Source organism: Alligator sinensis, unplaced genomic scaffold (assembly GCF_000455745.1).
Source record: "Alligator sinensis unplaced genomic scaffold, ASM45574v1 scaffold421_1, whole genome shotgun sequence".
Taxonomy (NCBI): Eukaryota; Metazoa; Chordata; order Crocodylia; family Alligatoridae; genus Alligator; species Alligator sinensis.
Genome location: NW_005841871.1, coordinates 2,036,153 through 2,054,224, shown reverse-complemented (window position 1 = coordinate 2,054,224; position 18,072 = coordinate 2,036,153). Strand labels below are relative to the sequence as shown.

The 18,072-nt window shown below is 42.6% G+C and overlaps 1 protein-coding gene across 3 annotated transcripts in view; it reads left to right on the top strand.

The window, feature by feature from the left end:
* The window catches only part of SORCS2 (sortilin related VPS10 domain containing receptor 2), an 857,365-nt gene that overhangs the window by 441,151 nt on the left and 398,142 nt on the right, over window positions 1-18,072 (top strand). For all 3 annotated transcript variants that reach the window (XM_025195414.1, XM_025195405.1, XM_025195408.1), the window contains exon 3: window positions 2,050-2,149. In XM_025195414.1, the coding sequence (XP_025051199.1) occupies window positions 2,050-2,149 (100 nt within the window). The remainder of the gene's footprint in view (window positions 1-2,049; window positions 2,150-18,072) is intronic.

The following is an 18,072-nucleotide window of genomic DNA, read 5'->3' as shown; positions in this document are numbered from 1 at the left end:
TCCTGACAGATACAGATACTGGTCAGAGTCTCAAACATATTGGCATTCCTTGCTCCTCTTTAAACTATGCAATGAAGACACTGAGATGCAGGTAGAAAAATCTGCTAGAAAAAATCTACATACATCTGTTAGACAAATCTTCTCTGGTGTTCTCTAAATTTTATTCACAGCCAGCCTGTCTTGGACAATAAAGGGGTTTGACCATTTACAATTGTCTTGCTTTTGTCTGGAAATAACTCAGCTGCCAGCATCTCCTCGGCATCTCTCCCTTAAAAAATTATTCATTTCACCCAGTTCTCATTCTGAGTAATGAGACTCACGCTAGGAATCTTGTGATGGATATCTTTGATCTTTGAAAGAGGCAACTTTCCTTGTGTTTCTCTGCCAGCACGATTCTGTTCTTTTCTTGATACAATTGCAATCCTGGTTAGTCTTGTGGTATTACTCATCCAAAGGGTCATCTTTAAGGTTCGGAGAACTCTTTTATGAATTTACCTCTGAGCAAGTCAGAGGCCTGACATTTCCTTCTCTGAAGAATATAGTAGTGTGCTGCTCTAGTTCAAGTTAACTGTGATTTCAGTATGCTTGCCTGATGCCAGCAGAGTTCTAGACATTGCTTTCAGTTTTACCCATCACTTCAGCCAAATTATGACAGGTTTAGTTTTGTCCATCCTATCGCCTAATGCATTTATCCAGGTTTATTTATTTAGTTGCTGTGTTTTTGATTTCTACATAACTATTTGTCAGAGCCAAATAGTCAAGACTGCATTTGTAATATATCTGTAGTATATGCAACATTACACAATAAATGGAACAAAGTCATGCAGATGTTGCTGTAAAAATATAAACTTCCAATTTACCCACAAAATAATATAAATATATGTATTGGGGCAGTACCTGTGATCTGTGCTTCTGTGCATACACCCAATCAGTAAAAAAATCACAGAAGTATAACAGATCTTTTATATTATTACCTCTGACCTCATCCTACCACACATTCTGTGCCCCTTATGCCACTTTCTGCACAAGTAGCCATGAGTAAGACATATGGATAGGGACTACCAATATCATGGTGGAAGTGGTGTGTGTACTGTGGCTTTTTTAATCTTGCAGGTTTCTCTGCGCCGTCCCTCCTCCCCCCGCCGCTGATTGGTGGAGAGGCCCTGCTTGCACCTTGTTCCAAATCAGCGGGGAGGTCAGAACTGCAGTTTTAAATATAGCGCCATTTTTTCCTCCCACCACTGATTGGCTGAGGGGCCACGGTGGCCCTGCTGCTTGCTGCTGACAGGTAGGGAGGCAAAAACTGCAGCTTTTGCTTCCCTGCCAATCAACAGCAGAGGGGAGGGACGCATGGGGGAACACGCAAGATGAAAGGAGCTTCCACATACCCCACCTCTGCCATGAATTCAGGAGGTCCCTACATACAAGGTGTAGTCCAAGATTTGTACATTTCAGATTTGATTTTACTTTGAGAGTCATTCATTTACACGGGCAAAAACTAAATTAAGATCTTCTCCCATTGAAAACACAGCTCTGAGGTCTGTTTATTTTAATTAATTAGCTGGGAATTGTATATGCACATAGTGGTCAGGACCTAGTTCTTTTACCCATTTGGGGAAAAAAATAAGAAGGGGCCACTAGTACTGCAGTGAAAGCCTCTTGTACTGCAACACTGAGATCCAGTTTCATGACTTGCTCTAAAATTATTGTTGTAAATATACCTGTCTCAGGGATAGAAGTATACTCAAGCCAAAACAGTTCCACAGTTCCTTTGGTTTCATAGGGGCATTGAATCATATTATGTAGTGTCAGTACCAGTTTTAGTACTGGATAGAATTTGAAAATACAGAGTGGCCAAGCAGTTTTTTCTTAAACCTTGAACATTGCTTAGCTGCAAGTTCAATCCACTACTTAATGTGCATTGTATAGAAGAAAACCACTGGCAGGGAAGTATCGAAACAGATGCATGTGTTACAAAGTAATTTTCAGAGATGGTTGAAATACTGAAGCCTTTGAGAAACATTCATAGATGTTCAATATTTCTTTCAGGTCATCAGATTTTGGGACATTATATACGAAGCTGAATTTGCAGCCTGGGATTGCCACAGTCATTGACAATTTCTATATCTGTCCCACCAACAAAAAAAAGGTAAGTGACAAGAAAATGTGTGTGTCCCCTAGAGACCTTTAGCCCTAGTTCAAAAATTCCCAAGCAGATCTCCAAACTCCACTAACGTGTGAAGTGAATTTTCCAGTTTCAGAATAAAAGGTGTAATTTTCACAAATATGTTGATGACTTTATGTAAAACTGTGATGCATAGAAATAGGAGGTACCTATACCTATCACATACCCTGCCAACTAAATTATTATATTATTTAATATTTAGCGTATTAGTATAGGGAAAAGGCATGAAGAAGCTTGTGGGTGAGAAAAGTCTTTGAGGGCACTAACAAAGATTTCAGTCCTTAGAAACTAGAGCGTCTCTGGGCTACATACAAATCGTAGGATCTGTAACTAAACAAATGGTGCAGACAGAAGTGCAGCTCTCCACTATAACTGTAACACTTTGCAGGAAGAGTTCTGAGTTGCACTGATCTCCTGGGGCAAACAGAAGTTCACTGTTGGTTCCGGGGGGAGGAGAATCTAGCTGCTGGTTTTGAGCCTTCAGTCGGTTTCCCTTAGCAACAGCACCTCCTCACTCTCAGCCCAGGCTCTTTTCAGAATTGGAGGGGGGAAAGGGACCAGAGGGAGCTCATTCTAGGCATTCCCAAGCTGGTGATGGAGGGTGGAGTGGGTGAATTGGAGCCCCCCCAACTTTGGGTCAGGGGGCTCCAATACACTTGTCCCCCACTCCAACAGGGGCTGAAAAAACCCTAGACCAAACTCCCTTTGCTCCCTTTCCCCCCTCCCATTCTGAAAATAGCTGAGAGGCTGGCAGGCAAGCAGACACAAGTTATAGAAGATGCTATGTTTGGAAATGTTTTCATCTGAACTCTGTCACGTAATGAGGTTTCAGATTTTTGCTGGATTGGCCATTTTTGAAGTGGTCCGCAGCCATGCATGCAATTCTGTTTGATCATAGCTATAGACTGTTTTCTGTGGCCAGATCAGACAAAAATTGTCTTCTGTCTGTGCCCTAAGTTCTTATGCACTATTTCTCTGCCCAATTAATGTTCCTGGATATGAGATCAAGGGCAAGATAAGGTTGAACTGCGGGAATAGTTAACAAATCCATTGTGAAAATTTATTGAAAAAATAAAATAAAACCAACCCCTCCCTAGTTCCAATCTCTTCACTTAAAAATAGCCCTGCACTGTTGATGGCCTAAACAGCATTAGATAGGTATGAGGACCTGAGACTGAAACGGGTTCTAAAAGAACTGATCAATCAATTTTTTTCTGTCCAGAAATAAAGGGATATCAGAAGTAAAAAAACAGTGATTTAAAATGGCAAGAACTGTAAAAATCAAACACCTATGCTCTAAGATTTTTATGAAATAAGATTTTTTTTCCCTTTATCTACAATGTGATACAGAAGAATTGATTTAGTGTAGGGGACATTAATCAGAAGGACAATGTTTATTGTGTTTATCTATTTGTACCACCTAATCAAAAATCAAGGGAACTCAAAGTTTCCTGTATGACTTAACAGCATTTTCTGTTCCTCTTGAAATTGTGACTGGAGTTTTCATGACCAAGTAATGCTACATCCATGTTATATACTGTATTTATAATCTATTCCAAAGCTGGTGATGATTTTTTTTATTTCTTGAAGTAGAACTACCACCAGACACAAAATTGTTTCTGAACAGCATGCATGTTAGAGCTGAGATCTGCTAACTATTTCAAAGACAAAAAGAAATTAAAAAATAAAAATCGTATTCCTGTCATAATCTGATTGAAGACCAAATGTATGATGCAGGATGAGAAACGTATGGAAAATTCTGTCCAGCTGAGACAACAACTGTGTTCAACATAAAATTAAAACCTATACAGGCTTGTGAGGATCAATGGGAATGTAAATCTACAAGCTGTCTGAGAAAATGAACAGCGGTCATAGGATCACTACTGATTTTCAAGGCTGAAGGGCATTCTGATGCAAAAATGGCAAATTAGCTCAAGCTCAGAAAAATCTGATTTATCAAGGCAAGTCAAAGTACTTAAAAATAGAAAAGTGCCTGTTAAGCAGGTTAATGCTACATTTGAATGCAGCCATTAAATGCAGTTCATTTGGTTGTCTATTAAAATGCTATTGTTGTTCTGTGCTTTGCTTTTAACAAGATGTCATCCCACTTTAAATATTTGAAGAAGAAATTTTAGTGGTTATTAAAGATGCCAGTTTGACAGTTTCTAGAAATAAACTCTACATAATGCACAAATGGCGCAAGCATATAAAGTTAAATTGTTCAACTGGTGTACTTCAGAACTGCCTTGGAAAAATTGGGTTGTATAGCCATAATGTCAGTCCATTATAATATTGATGGATACTGGACTGAGGATCTTGGGTAGGACTACCAGTTCATATCCCAAACACCATTTGGAAAGTTGGTATATTCCTCCCAACTTGATTAGTTCTTTATCTTCCTGCCAAAATTTTACTCCCCCTGAGCTGAGTCTGTTTCTTATGGCTGCTGCAGCAGAGGGGAGAAAAGGCATAGAGACCTTCTGAATACTACCACTGAGCTGAGAAGGAGACAATCCTTATTTAACTGCAGTGTTGATGAGTAAATGTATGAGCTACCACATTTTGTATGCCATTCTTCAGGTGCCAAAGAATGTATGTCTAGACAGGGCAGACCAGTTGCAGACCACCTCCCTCCTCTCTACAAAGATTTAACTAGCTCAGGCCAAACTGTACCAAAGGATTCATGTTCTAGCCCATGAAGCAGAGGTACCAGGTACAACTTTCCTCCTCCACACTTTGTTTAATCCTGGCCTTTACAGAAAAAATAGTTCTGATTCTTTTATCACACTTGATTTGCAGTGAAGTGGTTACATACATCTCAGTCTTTTTCTCCTTTATAATAGATCCAGGTTGTAAGATGCTTAGTACTTGACCCTGGATGCAGCAAAGAAATTAAACATGTGCTTAAGTTTAAGCAAAAGCCATCTTGTTACCATTCAGAATTTGGAGAATAAGACTGTAGTCAACAAAAGACAAAGATCAGACAAAAATCATGCTAGAAATATTCTGATCAAATGTCAGGTACCCCAGTTTCATTTCATTCTAACTGTTGTAGACTGCATTGTTGTAGAATAGTCATGAAGTTTTATGTTATGCTCACCTTAGATATTGGCAGTATTCTGGTGGAATTAAGTGATTTTCTTTGATGATAATGGATCTGGAAGGAAACTATCTTGCAACCAGCTGGAGAGATGTGCAAAAGGCTGAGAAGCTTTTAAAATAAAATGGAACCAGAGCAATCCAAAAATTGGCAGAAGGCTCTAGTTTAGTTCCAGGTTTGGGCTGAAGTTATTTCCTCAGTTTATCTGCACCAATTTGCCAGCTCCTAGAGTAAATTAGAGTTTCAATGAATGTGCTTGGCATCTGTATAGCTGTAATTATAATGTACAAACCAATGGACTGAGAAGTGCAGTTTAACAGAACCAATCTAAAGTTGTCCTGAAAATGTTCAATCCCTGTAGACTACTCTGCTTTTCATTTGCATAGGGACCAGTTAAAGAAAGGTGATATTTTTCTCTCACCTTCCTCATTGTTCAGAATGTTAAAAGATCACAGAATCATAATTCATTGTATTACGGAATAGAATTCTGAATGCAACAGTTAAGTTCCTAGTATCACATAATTTTCATCAGTTACTCCACAAAAAATGATTGTATAATACAATCATTTTCAGGGTAAACTGTAGGAAGTCTAAAGACTTTGAAACATGCAGTAGAAGAAAGAAAATGCCTTTAAAATGACATGCTGAATCTATTCACAGAAGGAAAGAGCTAAATGGGAGGTTTCTCTTTTCCTCTATAATGACCTTTCCCCTGTATGAATTATTTATGCTATTTGATGTTGCTGGGACCTAAAGAAGGATCCAGAAAGGATCTACACTAAGGTCATTGATGTACATAACACTTAGAACAGTTTAAATGTGGATTAAACCTGAGGTGGGCAGATATACAAACCTGTTAAGCTGATTTAAATCCACCTGAAAGATTTCAAAAGTCAACCTAGAAAATCAAGGACTAGTTTGAACAAGTTCATGATGAAATGGTTCCATGTTATGCATGGACACCAAGTGCTCTTTGAGGTCTGGTCAGTCCTTAAGTGACTTGACATGCCTCCTCCCAAAATGATAGACTAACCACACAAAAACTTAAAGGATTTATGCTGCATAAAAAAGTAGTGCCTTCTCCATACTCTGAGAGGAACCAGCAACTAATGACAGCAAGCTAATTAGTTTTGCAATATTGATATAGTTAGGTAGAGGCTTCAGAAGGGTGTTGAGTGAGTGCCTACCTGTGCATGTAGCAATGTTTCACAAGAGGCTCTTTGAACTGAATTTGATGGTGTTAAATTGGCTTATGGATTCCATACATCCAACCTTATCCTTATCTGGGATTTCCTTGCATTTTAAACCGTGAATTTAATATGATTTTATGCTTGTCTTCAGTTCCCTGGTGTGGGTTTTACTACTGGGGAAAAATGGTGTCAACATCCTGAATTATGTGTACCCTGTAGTGAAATGCAGTTTGATTAGTTGTCTTCAGTTCCCCAACATGGTAGAGTATGCTTATGACTTGGAAGTGTTGTGCTTAATTCAAGGAATAAGGAATTCATGTTCTGTATATATACTGGACATACTCATATTGTGATTTTGCAATTTTCACAGAAACTGCAAAAAAACCCACCTTACTAAAAATAAAATGCTGGCTCCCCAGTGGATGCCAGCAGCTACTGCAGCCTGGCCTTGCAGCCCAGCAGGGGTGAGAAGCTACTGACATGAAAGGAAGCAACCCAGGTGGCAGCTGCTCCCTCCTCCTTCCACCGGTGTTTGGCTGAGAGGACTGCCTTTTGTATGGCCCTGCACCTCTCCACCAAGTAGCGGTGAGGGGTGGGGCTACACAAAAGGTAGCTTTCTCAGCCAGTCAGCAGTGAGGGGCTGGGCTGCTGGGGCCCATCAGCCAATCAGTGGTAGGGAAGGGGCTCGCCATGATAAGTCCATGAAAATGGGGGCTGGTGCTATGATCTGCCCATGAAATCACCCGCCTACTTCCTTGATTTTGGTAGGTCCCTATTTATATAGTCAGCTTTCCAGGGAGCTAAAAAAAAGAAGCAGTACATATAGAAGAGGATAATGAAGTCATGCACAGATGTTCCCAGGATCTGATGTACTGATGTCATGCTGCTTACGTTAAGTGGAGTGATTGTCGATTGGGTACTGATTGTACAGACATTTACCAGTGCTGGCAGCCTGATTTAAATAGGTTGGGGTGGAGGGAGGGGCAGGAAGGATCTGGAGCAGCTAGTGGGTCTGTGGGGAGGTGGTAGGATTGGGGGAGCATAGGGCATCTGTGGGTAGGGTGGTTGGTGGGTCCATTGGGGGATTGTCTGTCCACAGGTGTGGGGCTTGGGGCCTAAAGATAGTTTAATCAGGATTGGGTGATAGGAAAAACACAGCCCTGGGGCTGGGGCAAGTCACTGGAGTTGGAAGCCCCACATGATGAAGCCAACAATGCAGATCACGGGGCTCAGCCAGGGTGGCAGGAGCCACCCTGGCTCCATAATGCAGAGCTCCCCACTGTTCCCCATGAGCTGAACGTAGCAGTGAGTGGGGCCAGGCCACCAGCTCCATTGTGTGGGATGCCCCTGAGAGGCGCGCAGCTTAGCCAGGGAACCCAGGAACTACATGCGAGTCCCATGTAATGGTGCCAGGTGGACCCTGTGACCCTGCTGGCCCAGGTTCCACACTCATGCTGCTTCACCTTGTGTCCCTGCTGGCCCTTGCCCTGGGGCAGTGACACAGGCCCCATGCTTCTGTCCAGCTACTGCTTCACTCCTGCCCACCACTGCACTCCCCATGGTTGCCCACCCGTCTGCTGCCCACCACTGTGGAAGCCATCACCACTCCCCACCACTGCCACCACTACCCCGTTCCCTGCTGCCAACACTTCCCCCCCACTGTCATTCTTCCCCTTCCACTTCCCTATCTTCCCACTTTCCCACCAGCCCCCCTTCCCTCCCTCCCACCACCACTCCCCCCACCTTCCTTCCCTCTGCCTGCTACCCACCACTATCGCTCACCCTCTTCTTTCCTCCCCCCTGCCACTGCCACCACTTCCCTTGCCACCACTTCCTTACCTGCAGGGCGGGGGTCATGACCATCCCACGGGCAGGAGTGGGAGCACAGTGTGTGGTGCCCCCATGGGGATGAGTGGGGTTCAGCCCCATGCAAGCACAGCAGGGGCAGCCCAGGGTCAGGCCAGATGCAGTGAATTGACAGGCACCCACCCATGGGGCGGGTGAAATTGCCTGGCATCCTGGATCCATACTGCGAGTTGTATTTTGCCCGCCCCATCCTAGATGAACTAAAGTTAGATCAAGCTGGCCATTTTTTGCCTGATATAACTTTCCTGAGTGTATGTATAGATCAGAACTGAGATCAACTTAACCCTAGTTAGTTTGATCTAAGTGTAAGGTCTGCATATGGGTGAATTCAGTTAGATTGGGTGGTCATTTTTTACCAAGTTTAACTTTCCCAAACATGTATAGTTCTAACTGAGGTTGACCTAACCCTAATTAGGTAAATCTAAGTGTAACATCTTCACATACTATTATTAGAGTCCAGCTGCACTGAGATCAATTTACAAATGATAATATACAGTCTAACAATTTTATAGGAATGTATAGTGTTGGGTATTTAAAGGACAAATTTAGTTCACTATTGAATATGGTTTGTAGTTTCTGAAATCCTGAATGTATTTGGGACTTTACTTTTTGTAAAATCTTTGACTTTTGCTTCCAAAACACTTGAAATGCATATTCAGTAAATATTCTGACTCCCACCTAAACAATGTGTGCTCAGGACCTTTGGGGTTGTTCATATTAACAAAAAAATAAATGTTCATTGTGACTGTTTTGATTTATTAGTAATATGGGTTGCACATCTTTGTTTCCTAGCTACAGCACTAATCAATACCTACACACTTTCTCTATCTAAACAAGAGGACGTCAAGCATGTATTTTTCCTTGACAAGCTATGCCTAATCTTGATATGTAAAGATAATAATGAGGAAGTGGGCTGTAATGCATAATTACTTACTACTACTTTAAAATAGCTGTTGTGTAAACTATATGCCTTAGTGAAAAGGAATCTTCATAGAAAAATAAACATTTCCTTATTAAGTAAGAATAACAGTTGAGATACGCTTGCAAGCACTCACAGATAGCTAAAAGGCTGCCATGGTTTGACATTTGTTTTGCAGGTTAAAATCATTGTTGGCAAAAATAATGCAAAAAAAAATGTTCTTTAAGCATCTTTTTTCTCAGAGACCACTCCAAAATATCTAATTTTAATGTGTGCGGGCCGGGAGCGACCCGAGCCCTTTTCCGTGCTGCACGCGGGCTGTGGCCAGCAGCCCGGGCATGCCGGGTCGGAGAGGGAAGGCCGTCGAGCTGGAATTAGGCACAAACGCTTAGCGGTAGTTTTAAAGATTGTTTACTTACACCGAGATGGCAGTGGTGTAGGCTGGAAAACTTGCTTGAGTTGCGGTTACAGACAGACAACACAGACGGTCTCGTGGAGGTTGCTAGGCTCCACGGAACAGAGCTCCGGATGCTCTGGGTGAACGAGCCACCAAAATGGAAATCGTAGATACGTCTTATAAAAGTTGCGCTCGAAGACGGGAAGAGGTGGGCGGTGGATTAGGCCGCCACGCTCCTCTGGATCTCACACAGGGTTTCTATTAGCCTGCCGTGTATCCAGAGTCCCCACGAGATGGATGTGGAGTCCTCTTCAGCTTGGGCGGAAACCGCTCAAGCCTCTTATACGGCTAACAGGCCAATCGTTAGCCGCCACGTGTGAATAATTTAGAACTAGCCAATCACAGGGAATGAATTTGCATACCGGTGGCGGGAACTCTTTTGTACCGTGCATTCCTCTCGCAACATGAGCAATGCACTCTGCAAAAGAAGCTGCAGAAAAGGCGGGAAACTCGTCCCTGCACCGGGGTTTTCCTCTGCAGCAGGAAACTCTCCCGTGCAATGAAGCTGCAACTTGGCGGGGATAATTCTGGTGCCAAAGCACACACAAAATCATGCCTTTGGGTCATGACATAATGTTCTAGCGACACATCATCAAAATACTGATGCAATCTCATTGTGCCATGTAGCTATGAAACAAATTATTATTAAAACCCATCATGTTTTCAGATATTGATAGATGAGACCTCGTTACCACAGATGAACCTGTATGTTGAAACCTGCTTTAAGATTTTGATGTAATTTGTACTTTTTTTAACCTCTGCTTAGTCCACAATCCAGCATGAAGAGGACACCTATTTGGACGAACCTAATACATATTAAATGAGTGGGAAACTATGAAAAAATGGGTGTGCTGTAGATTGTCATTATTGGCTTGTGAATTTCTCATGGTATGTGGGATAATTATTGAAAAAAGGAGGGTAGTGTAGGCTGAATGGGTTAACATTTGAAAACACAGCCTGTATTATTATTATTGGATTCTGTAATTTCTTCTACATTTAACTTAGACATCTCAATTGAGTTCTGAAGTTTACCTTTGGCCATGATGCACATGTAACTTGTGCATGCTCTTGATTTCATCTCTATTATCTGTTAGACAAATAGATCCCCTGCATACTTATTATAGATTTTCCTGTTTTATTTTTCTTAATTTCCTGTCTGAGCTCATCAATCATAAATTCAGATGAACAAAATAACAACACTTAGTGGGAAGTTTAATTTACTGAAGTGAAGCCAAAAGATCTAGTTCACTGATACGAAACATTAAAGTGATTCATTTGAAAATGGAAAAGGCTTGTGAGAGAGTATTAGGAGGTCATTGTGCATACTGTTCTGTCATCCTTTTCACTCTTGATATTTCTCTGCAAGAAACCAATACATTTTCAGCATTTCTTTATTTCCTGATATGACACTTGTGGTGTGGAGAAGCAGAAATAACCAGTTAAAGGCATTTAGTAGCAAAGAATGTTTGAAGCCATTCTGCATTTGCTAAATGAGTGGTTGCTTAGAGAAAACCATGCAGGGTGTTCTGTGCTTGTTTTGGATTTTGGTTGAGCTTATCACTAAGAGATGGTATATAACAGCTCTGCTGCTCCAGTGGTGGCTGTGACACCCCTGGTGGCCATGTGGCTCCTGTTCAGCTGTAGCTCTAGGGTACCTACCCTTCTCTCTCTCCTGCCATGCCTTGATGTTCTTAATTGATTTTTTGAAAGGGAAGCTGCCCACGGGTCCTAGAGCGAGATCCAGTCAATGCTCCTACACACAAATCCCTCTCAGACATCAGTGGTCCCCAGTCCCATCCTCACTCTAAGCTGGCCTTCCTGGTTTATACATGCCCCGCAGGGCACCTGTTGACTTATGGACTATTCCAATCTCCTCTATAGCTGTGCCCATGACTCTCAGGTGTTACCATTGTCTCTTATAGAAACTTCAGCTTTCCTGGCTTCAGCCTCCCTTTCCTCTGGCTGCGGGCCTCTGGTCTTGACCCATGGATTCAGGTCCAGCTCTGAGCTTCAGCCCTGTCAGTTGACAATGTTTCTGGGCTCCTGGCCCTGCTTCTCATTCTGGGCACCTGGCCCCCTGTCTCACAGTCTGGGCCCTAGCCCTGTTTTTTGTCCATCTCAGGCTGTGGATCTCTGACGCTGGTTCACACTGGGCCTCTGGCCCCATCTCCATTATTCTCACAATTTGAGCCCCATGTCAGCCAGGCTCAAGACAATCATGTGCTTCTCAGGCACGGCTGGGACCTCCTCCTCCCCAACAGTCCCAAATCCAAACCACCAGTTAAAACTTAAATAAAAAAATATAGGCCTTTTGCCCCTAGCACAAACTCTCAGCCCACTGGCTGTGTCCTAAACGCTCTCTTCCTTCTGTGTCTCAGTCCCAGACTTCCACCTTCAGCTTCCACTGTGTAAAAATGAACTTTATTTTCTACTTATGGGAACTTTTTACCATCTTTACTTTTCCCTGAGCCTGAGGAAGAACGTGTGTGCCCAAAAGCTTGCAGAAAAAGATTTTTTTTTTTTTTTTTTTTTTGTTTTCTGATTGGGTTAAAAAATTTTTTTTTTTTTTTTTTTTAGTTTCTCAGTTGGTCTAATAAAAGGTATAATCTCTGAACCAAGAGTTCTAGCGTTTTGCATTTATTTTTGTCTCAGGCCAACATGGCTACCAAATATACCCCTGAGTCCCCTACCAGAACTCAGCTCCTTATGTGCTGTTTTCAAGCTTAGTGAGGTCTGTCATTCATCCAGTCAGCCAGCCATCTCACAGTAAAGCTCCTTCCCCTTTAGCCTCTGGGGCTCGACTGCTTGACCTGCCTCAAGCCTTGTGTTTTTCTGGCTCCCAGGCCCCACTTCTTTCTGGTTAGGTGACTCCCCTGGGCAGGCTGCAAGTGTTCCCTGATTAGGCTTACTGGCTGGTATAGACAACCTGCTGCTGCTGGTCTAAACTCTGCAACACTGCCTTGTCCCCTGTGCAGGGTTCTGCCTTACAGTACTATTTCTGACCAACCAGCACTGCAGTAGGCACTCTGTTGCCCATGTAGGCTCTGCCTTATTGCACTGCTGTGGAGCATCTCCCTCTGAAATAGGCACTCCTCACCTATAAGTCCCAGCCCATAATGAACAGCCTTCCCCACCTGAGGTTCTCCCTGTTGCTGTTTCTCCCTTAAAGTAACAGGAGCCCTAGGCTCCCTGTTACCAATGGGTAATTTGGAAAATTCAGATCCAAGTTCTTACTTCAAAGTGCTAAAATTCAGCAGTGTCCAGATCTGGAGTTTTTGCCACGGATCTGTTATCTAATTCAGGGCTTTTTGGCTCAGAAACATGTAGAGCACCATGTAGTGAAAGTGTGAAACTGCCTTTTCTCCTTTTTAAAACCTGTATTTCAAAGATACTCATTACATCCATTTCATCAGTGATAATCTCTCATCTCCATTCCAAACCCAACATGATGTCCTGTACCTGTCATATCTGCATGAGATTATAAATTCATTGGTTTTAGAGATATGAGGTGCATACCCTGCACAGCAGCAAGAAGACTAGGGGTCAGTAAATTTGGTGGAAGAAAGACTAGGCAGATGGGCTGCTTCTTTTCACAGGAGTTGTCTTAGCTGCTAATTAGCTTCTTGACCTGAAGAGGCATGTAGATGAGACTTCATCATTCCTTGCTGGTTTGAGATAGACTAAAAATACATTTTTAAGGGACGTTCTGCAACAATCTAGAGCTCAGGGAAGCTCCCTAGAAGGGATTGGACTATAATTAGACATTTGTTTCCCCCTTATTTTACAGCTTGGGTATAGAGGTGCCAGCTAGTCCTGCACAGACTTCTGACTTACGTCAGTGGAGGATCTGGCCCAAGAGTTTTATAACGTTCTGACTCAATCCCATACTATAAATCCGATCGTTATAGACCAGGAACAGGCATTCATTTCTAGTGATAAAAAAATAACCCAGGAGCTGGAGCATGCATGCATTCCAGGCTCTTGGCTGGAGAGCTACATAGATGAGTTCTCTAGCCAGGGGGCATTAATGGGCTTCTTCCTGGGACACTCCCACCCTTAGGGGAGCTCATTCATTGACAGCCTGTTCTCAACCCCCTGGCAGGCTGTCAATTGGCAATTGGCAGCCCTGGGAGGGCTTCAACCTGGGAAGAATGGTCCCCATCCATCAATCAGGGGCCATTTTCCCAGGCTGCAGTAAAATAGCTCCTGCTCCATGTACTCTTCCAAGCTGACCTAGAAGGGAGTGGGGGAGAAGGGTTGGGCAGGGGGCTAGACTCGATCATCTTGCAAGGTCCCTTCTAGCCCTAATGTCTATGAAATCTCTTGCGGTAGCACGGCTCTGGGAATCCTGCTGTCACAGCATAACCACCTGCTTCCCGTCTACATTGCTCTGGGCTGAGGAAGGGGCTCGAGGGCAACTGTGGGGGCATTCTCCCTGGCAGCAACCCTCCTGAAGGGCTGGGAGGATTCTTGCTGGAGGAGAACGCCCTCCCACTCCCACCAGTCACACGATTGGTGGAAAAAGGGTGGCATTTTGGAAGGCAGGGTCCCCACAGGGCTCCCCTGGGTGGGCTATCAGGGAGCCAGTGCTCTCCCTCCCTCCCTTCCTCTCCTGAGAGAAGTGTACAGCCGTTCAAGTTAGACAGGGAGGAGGGAGATTTCCCTGGTAGGAAGGGAATCTAACTTTCTTGTGGGAGACCCAGTTCTCTTCCCTGTAAAACTCCTTGGATGGCTGGACACTTTTCTCCCAGCACATATGTAATGCCTGTTCATGGCCAGAATAGTTATTTCTTTGGAAAGCTCTTCAGAATTAAAGACCACAGAGGAGAACATAAATACAAGGTTCGGGTGGGAGGTAGGGAAGTGAGAAAATTTCCATTTGAACACAATTGCATTTCTTCTGATATAACTTGTACAAGGGCATTCCCACAGTGCACACACTTCCTGTAATATTCTATTATCTTCATTAATTATAAAAACATTTCTTCCACTGAGATAGCAGTTCTCATCTAAGTATGTGGAGAGTTTTGCCGATGCGAAGCTTCACAACAAACCTAGAGGCATGTAACACCCTCCCCACTTTACAGAGAGAAAAATGAAGCCAAAAACTAACCTGAAATCTGGCAACAAAAAAGACTCAACTCTGAACAGAATATTCACAGTGGCATTAAAAACTGGTAATCGTTGTTGGAGGAAAGAATTATAACATTGTTCCAAAGGTCTGCAAGGACAAATTCTGGGAGCTGTATTCCCCAAGCAGAGAATGATTTTGTTGTATGTTTGAAACATATTAATCATTCCTGTGTGATGCATGTTGTGCATCTCTCAGAGAAACTTGTGCATTTCCTCCTCATTTCACCAATAATAAAGCAGCAGCATGAATCACGAGTTCCACACTTCATGCACTGTTAGCATTTTTTAATCTACTGATGTGTCAAATTCTGTCCTCTTAGCTGCAGCTGTTCAGCTTCCTTCCACTCCTACTGACCACACCGCTTCCTCTGCTCTCCTGGGAGCAGAAGTGCAGTAGGATTTCCTTTTCCTTTTCAGTGGGTGGCATGGAAGCACAGTGACAACAAGCAGCGCTTAAATCTCTGGCATTAACATTTAGCAGAGCTGACAATACCCACCCCACTGAGAGTCCCCTGTGGTCCTCAGCCCCTCCACACCCCTGGGCATGAAAATACTTTTTGAGCCAGTCAGCTGCTGCAGTCATGCTGTTACCACATGAATGTTCATGGCCTTGTGTGGGACCTCTAGACTCCTGTGAATCTCAGTGTTAAATATTCTGGCGTTCTTGTATATTCCTACCAGAACCATGATGTTTTGTGGCATTTGTTCTAAGGGGTGTGAAACAGTCAAATGCTACCTGCTCCTATTGTGCTTTGCAAATACTGAATGCTAGTAACTCTGGGTGGCCTCAGAAGTTCGCAGTATCAGACCTCTAGTGCAGGGACAGAAAGAAGAATCCACATGGAAAAAGTATTTTGATCCTGTCCCTGCCATGCAGCTGTCCCTGCACAGGGTCGTAGCTTTTGAGCGTGTGACAGTATAACCATATGTCTTCATGCTAGTGAAACAAATGTCATTTTGTATGGAAGATTCTGAATCTTTGTCCTGGACCTTGAAACCGTGTCTACGTAAGTAGAGCAGCCCTTCTTTGAAGCAGTCCCTGATGTGTTTCCTTTTACATGACAAGAGTGGGCAATATTTTCCTTCTGTGACAGCCACATGTACCTCATTGACTTCCCTTTAGATCTTACAAGTAGGTCTGCTTACTCTTCATCCTACAAAATAGTCACATTTCCTCAGTTACTCCTGAGCTTGAGTCCTCTTAAAGCCAACATGTATTATTCTGCCTCCAACCTATTGGTTGGATTTCCAAGTCCCAATCTCTCTTTCTCTCTCTCCTGATTTTTCCATAGTAATTCTACAACTGTCATTATCTTTTTATTCCTTACGCTTTCTTTCCTTCAGCTTCCATATCCTAATTAGACCTCTTACATTCTTTTTCCTTCCCTTCTTCCTTGCTCTGCTTCCCTTAGTGTACCTGTTTACATACCTGACAAAGGTAGATATTTTCACATCAACATTTTTTTTTAAATGTCACAATGATGGCACTTTAAAATGCATAACTAAACAATATTCTTCTCCATGGCTCCTTATATCCATATTGTTATTCACAACCCCAACATGACCGGCAACATAAATCCCAACTATAACTCATAAAGTCAGTCTCTGCAATAGCTACAATACGATGATTAAATCAAGGAACTGTTGAAGACCTGGCCTCAATTTCTATGCTCTTGAATAGCCCTGAATATCTTTGAAGCCTTACTTTTCACATCCATGTACCCATTACTTCTTTTACATCTGTGAAAATCCACTGCCATAAGGATTTGTTTGCATTTTATGCCCCAAAATGCAAAGAAGTGCAGATTGGCCTCATCCATGCCGCGGTTTCCTCATCTATAAAGAGGGGGCAGTAGCTCCTAACTTTGTAGATACTTGTGATTATTAAAAAATTGTTGTGCATTATTATCATCCAATTTTGAGATGCATATTTATAAGGCCCTTCTGTATGTCACATCCCCGTAGTAACAGACCACCTTTGCAGTATCTGAAGCATAATGAAGATAATTTCTCATGAATAAGGCTCTGCTTTCTTAAATTTTAATTAGTATTTACATAGTGTGTCCCTTTCAGCACATGAGCTAATCCTCATTCCTCCCCTTAGTGACAGGTAGATGGGAAAATATTTTTCATCATCATTCAGATAGGGAAATTAAATGACTTGCCCCAAATGGAATAGGGTTCATTTCTAGTACAATACTGAGATTAGAACTCGGGGCCCCCTAACTCCCACCCTATTCTTAGTCCTCTAGACAATATTGCCTCTTTGGATATTTTATTTGAATTCTAAGATTAATTAAATGGGAATTTGGTTTTCCCATTCTTTTACAGAATATATTATATCTATGTGAAGAGATATTGTTATGTGTGGGCTGGCTAGAAAAATGCCTTCCAGGTAGCACTGAGGAATTCAGGAGTGTTTGTCTAGTAAGTCTAGCTGCCAAAAATGGAAGATATGCTAGTTGCACAAAAGGCTGTGCTTCCAGCGTAACTATGACTACAGGCATCAGAACTGGATCTTTGGGAATAGAGCAAACATTGCATGTCAGTTGAAGATATTAACTGCATCGGGTTTCTTTTTTTTTAATGCTAGCATGTGCTGGGTTTATTTAAATCAGCCACATCTGTGGAACTAAAGCTTTTCACATTACATAATTTTTATATCACATTTTTCAGTTGGGTTTTACTTAGCAGCTTAAGGCTTTGGTGTTAAAACTGTTTCTCAGCAGTTTCTCTGTGACATGGTACAAGCATGAATAAACCATTGTACTTTTGGTTAAAGGTTAGATTTTTTTTTTGTACTCTTGCTGATGTGGGTCAGACCTTACTCTTTCTATAGATTCCATTGAAGGCAACTGGCCAAATCGTCAGCTGGTGCAAATTAGCATGGCCCCAATTACATCAATGGATCCATGCTGATTTATACAGCTGGAGAACTGTCCATAGTCTGTTGCTCAGTGGAAAAAAGGTGGAAAAACCTGGCTCTTCATTTAAATGCACTGAGTACAAGAACTATCGTGATGCTTTGGGCTACAAAGAAGAAGAAAAGCTCCTTGTGTCCTATTTCCTATTACACATCTGTGTAGAGTCTAAGCACAAGTTTTCTCTATTCATTAGATAACGATGTTTCCTTTCTTTTTTTCATCAATCTATGGCAGGGGTGGCCAACCCATGGCACATGTGTCACAAGCAGCACAGGGGGCCTCTGTGCATGGCACACAG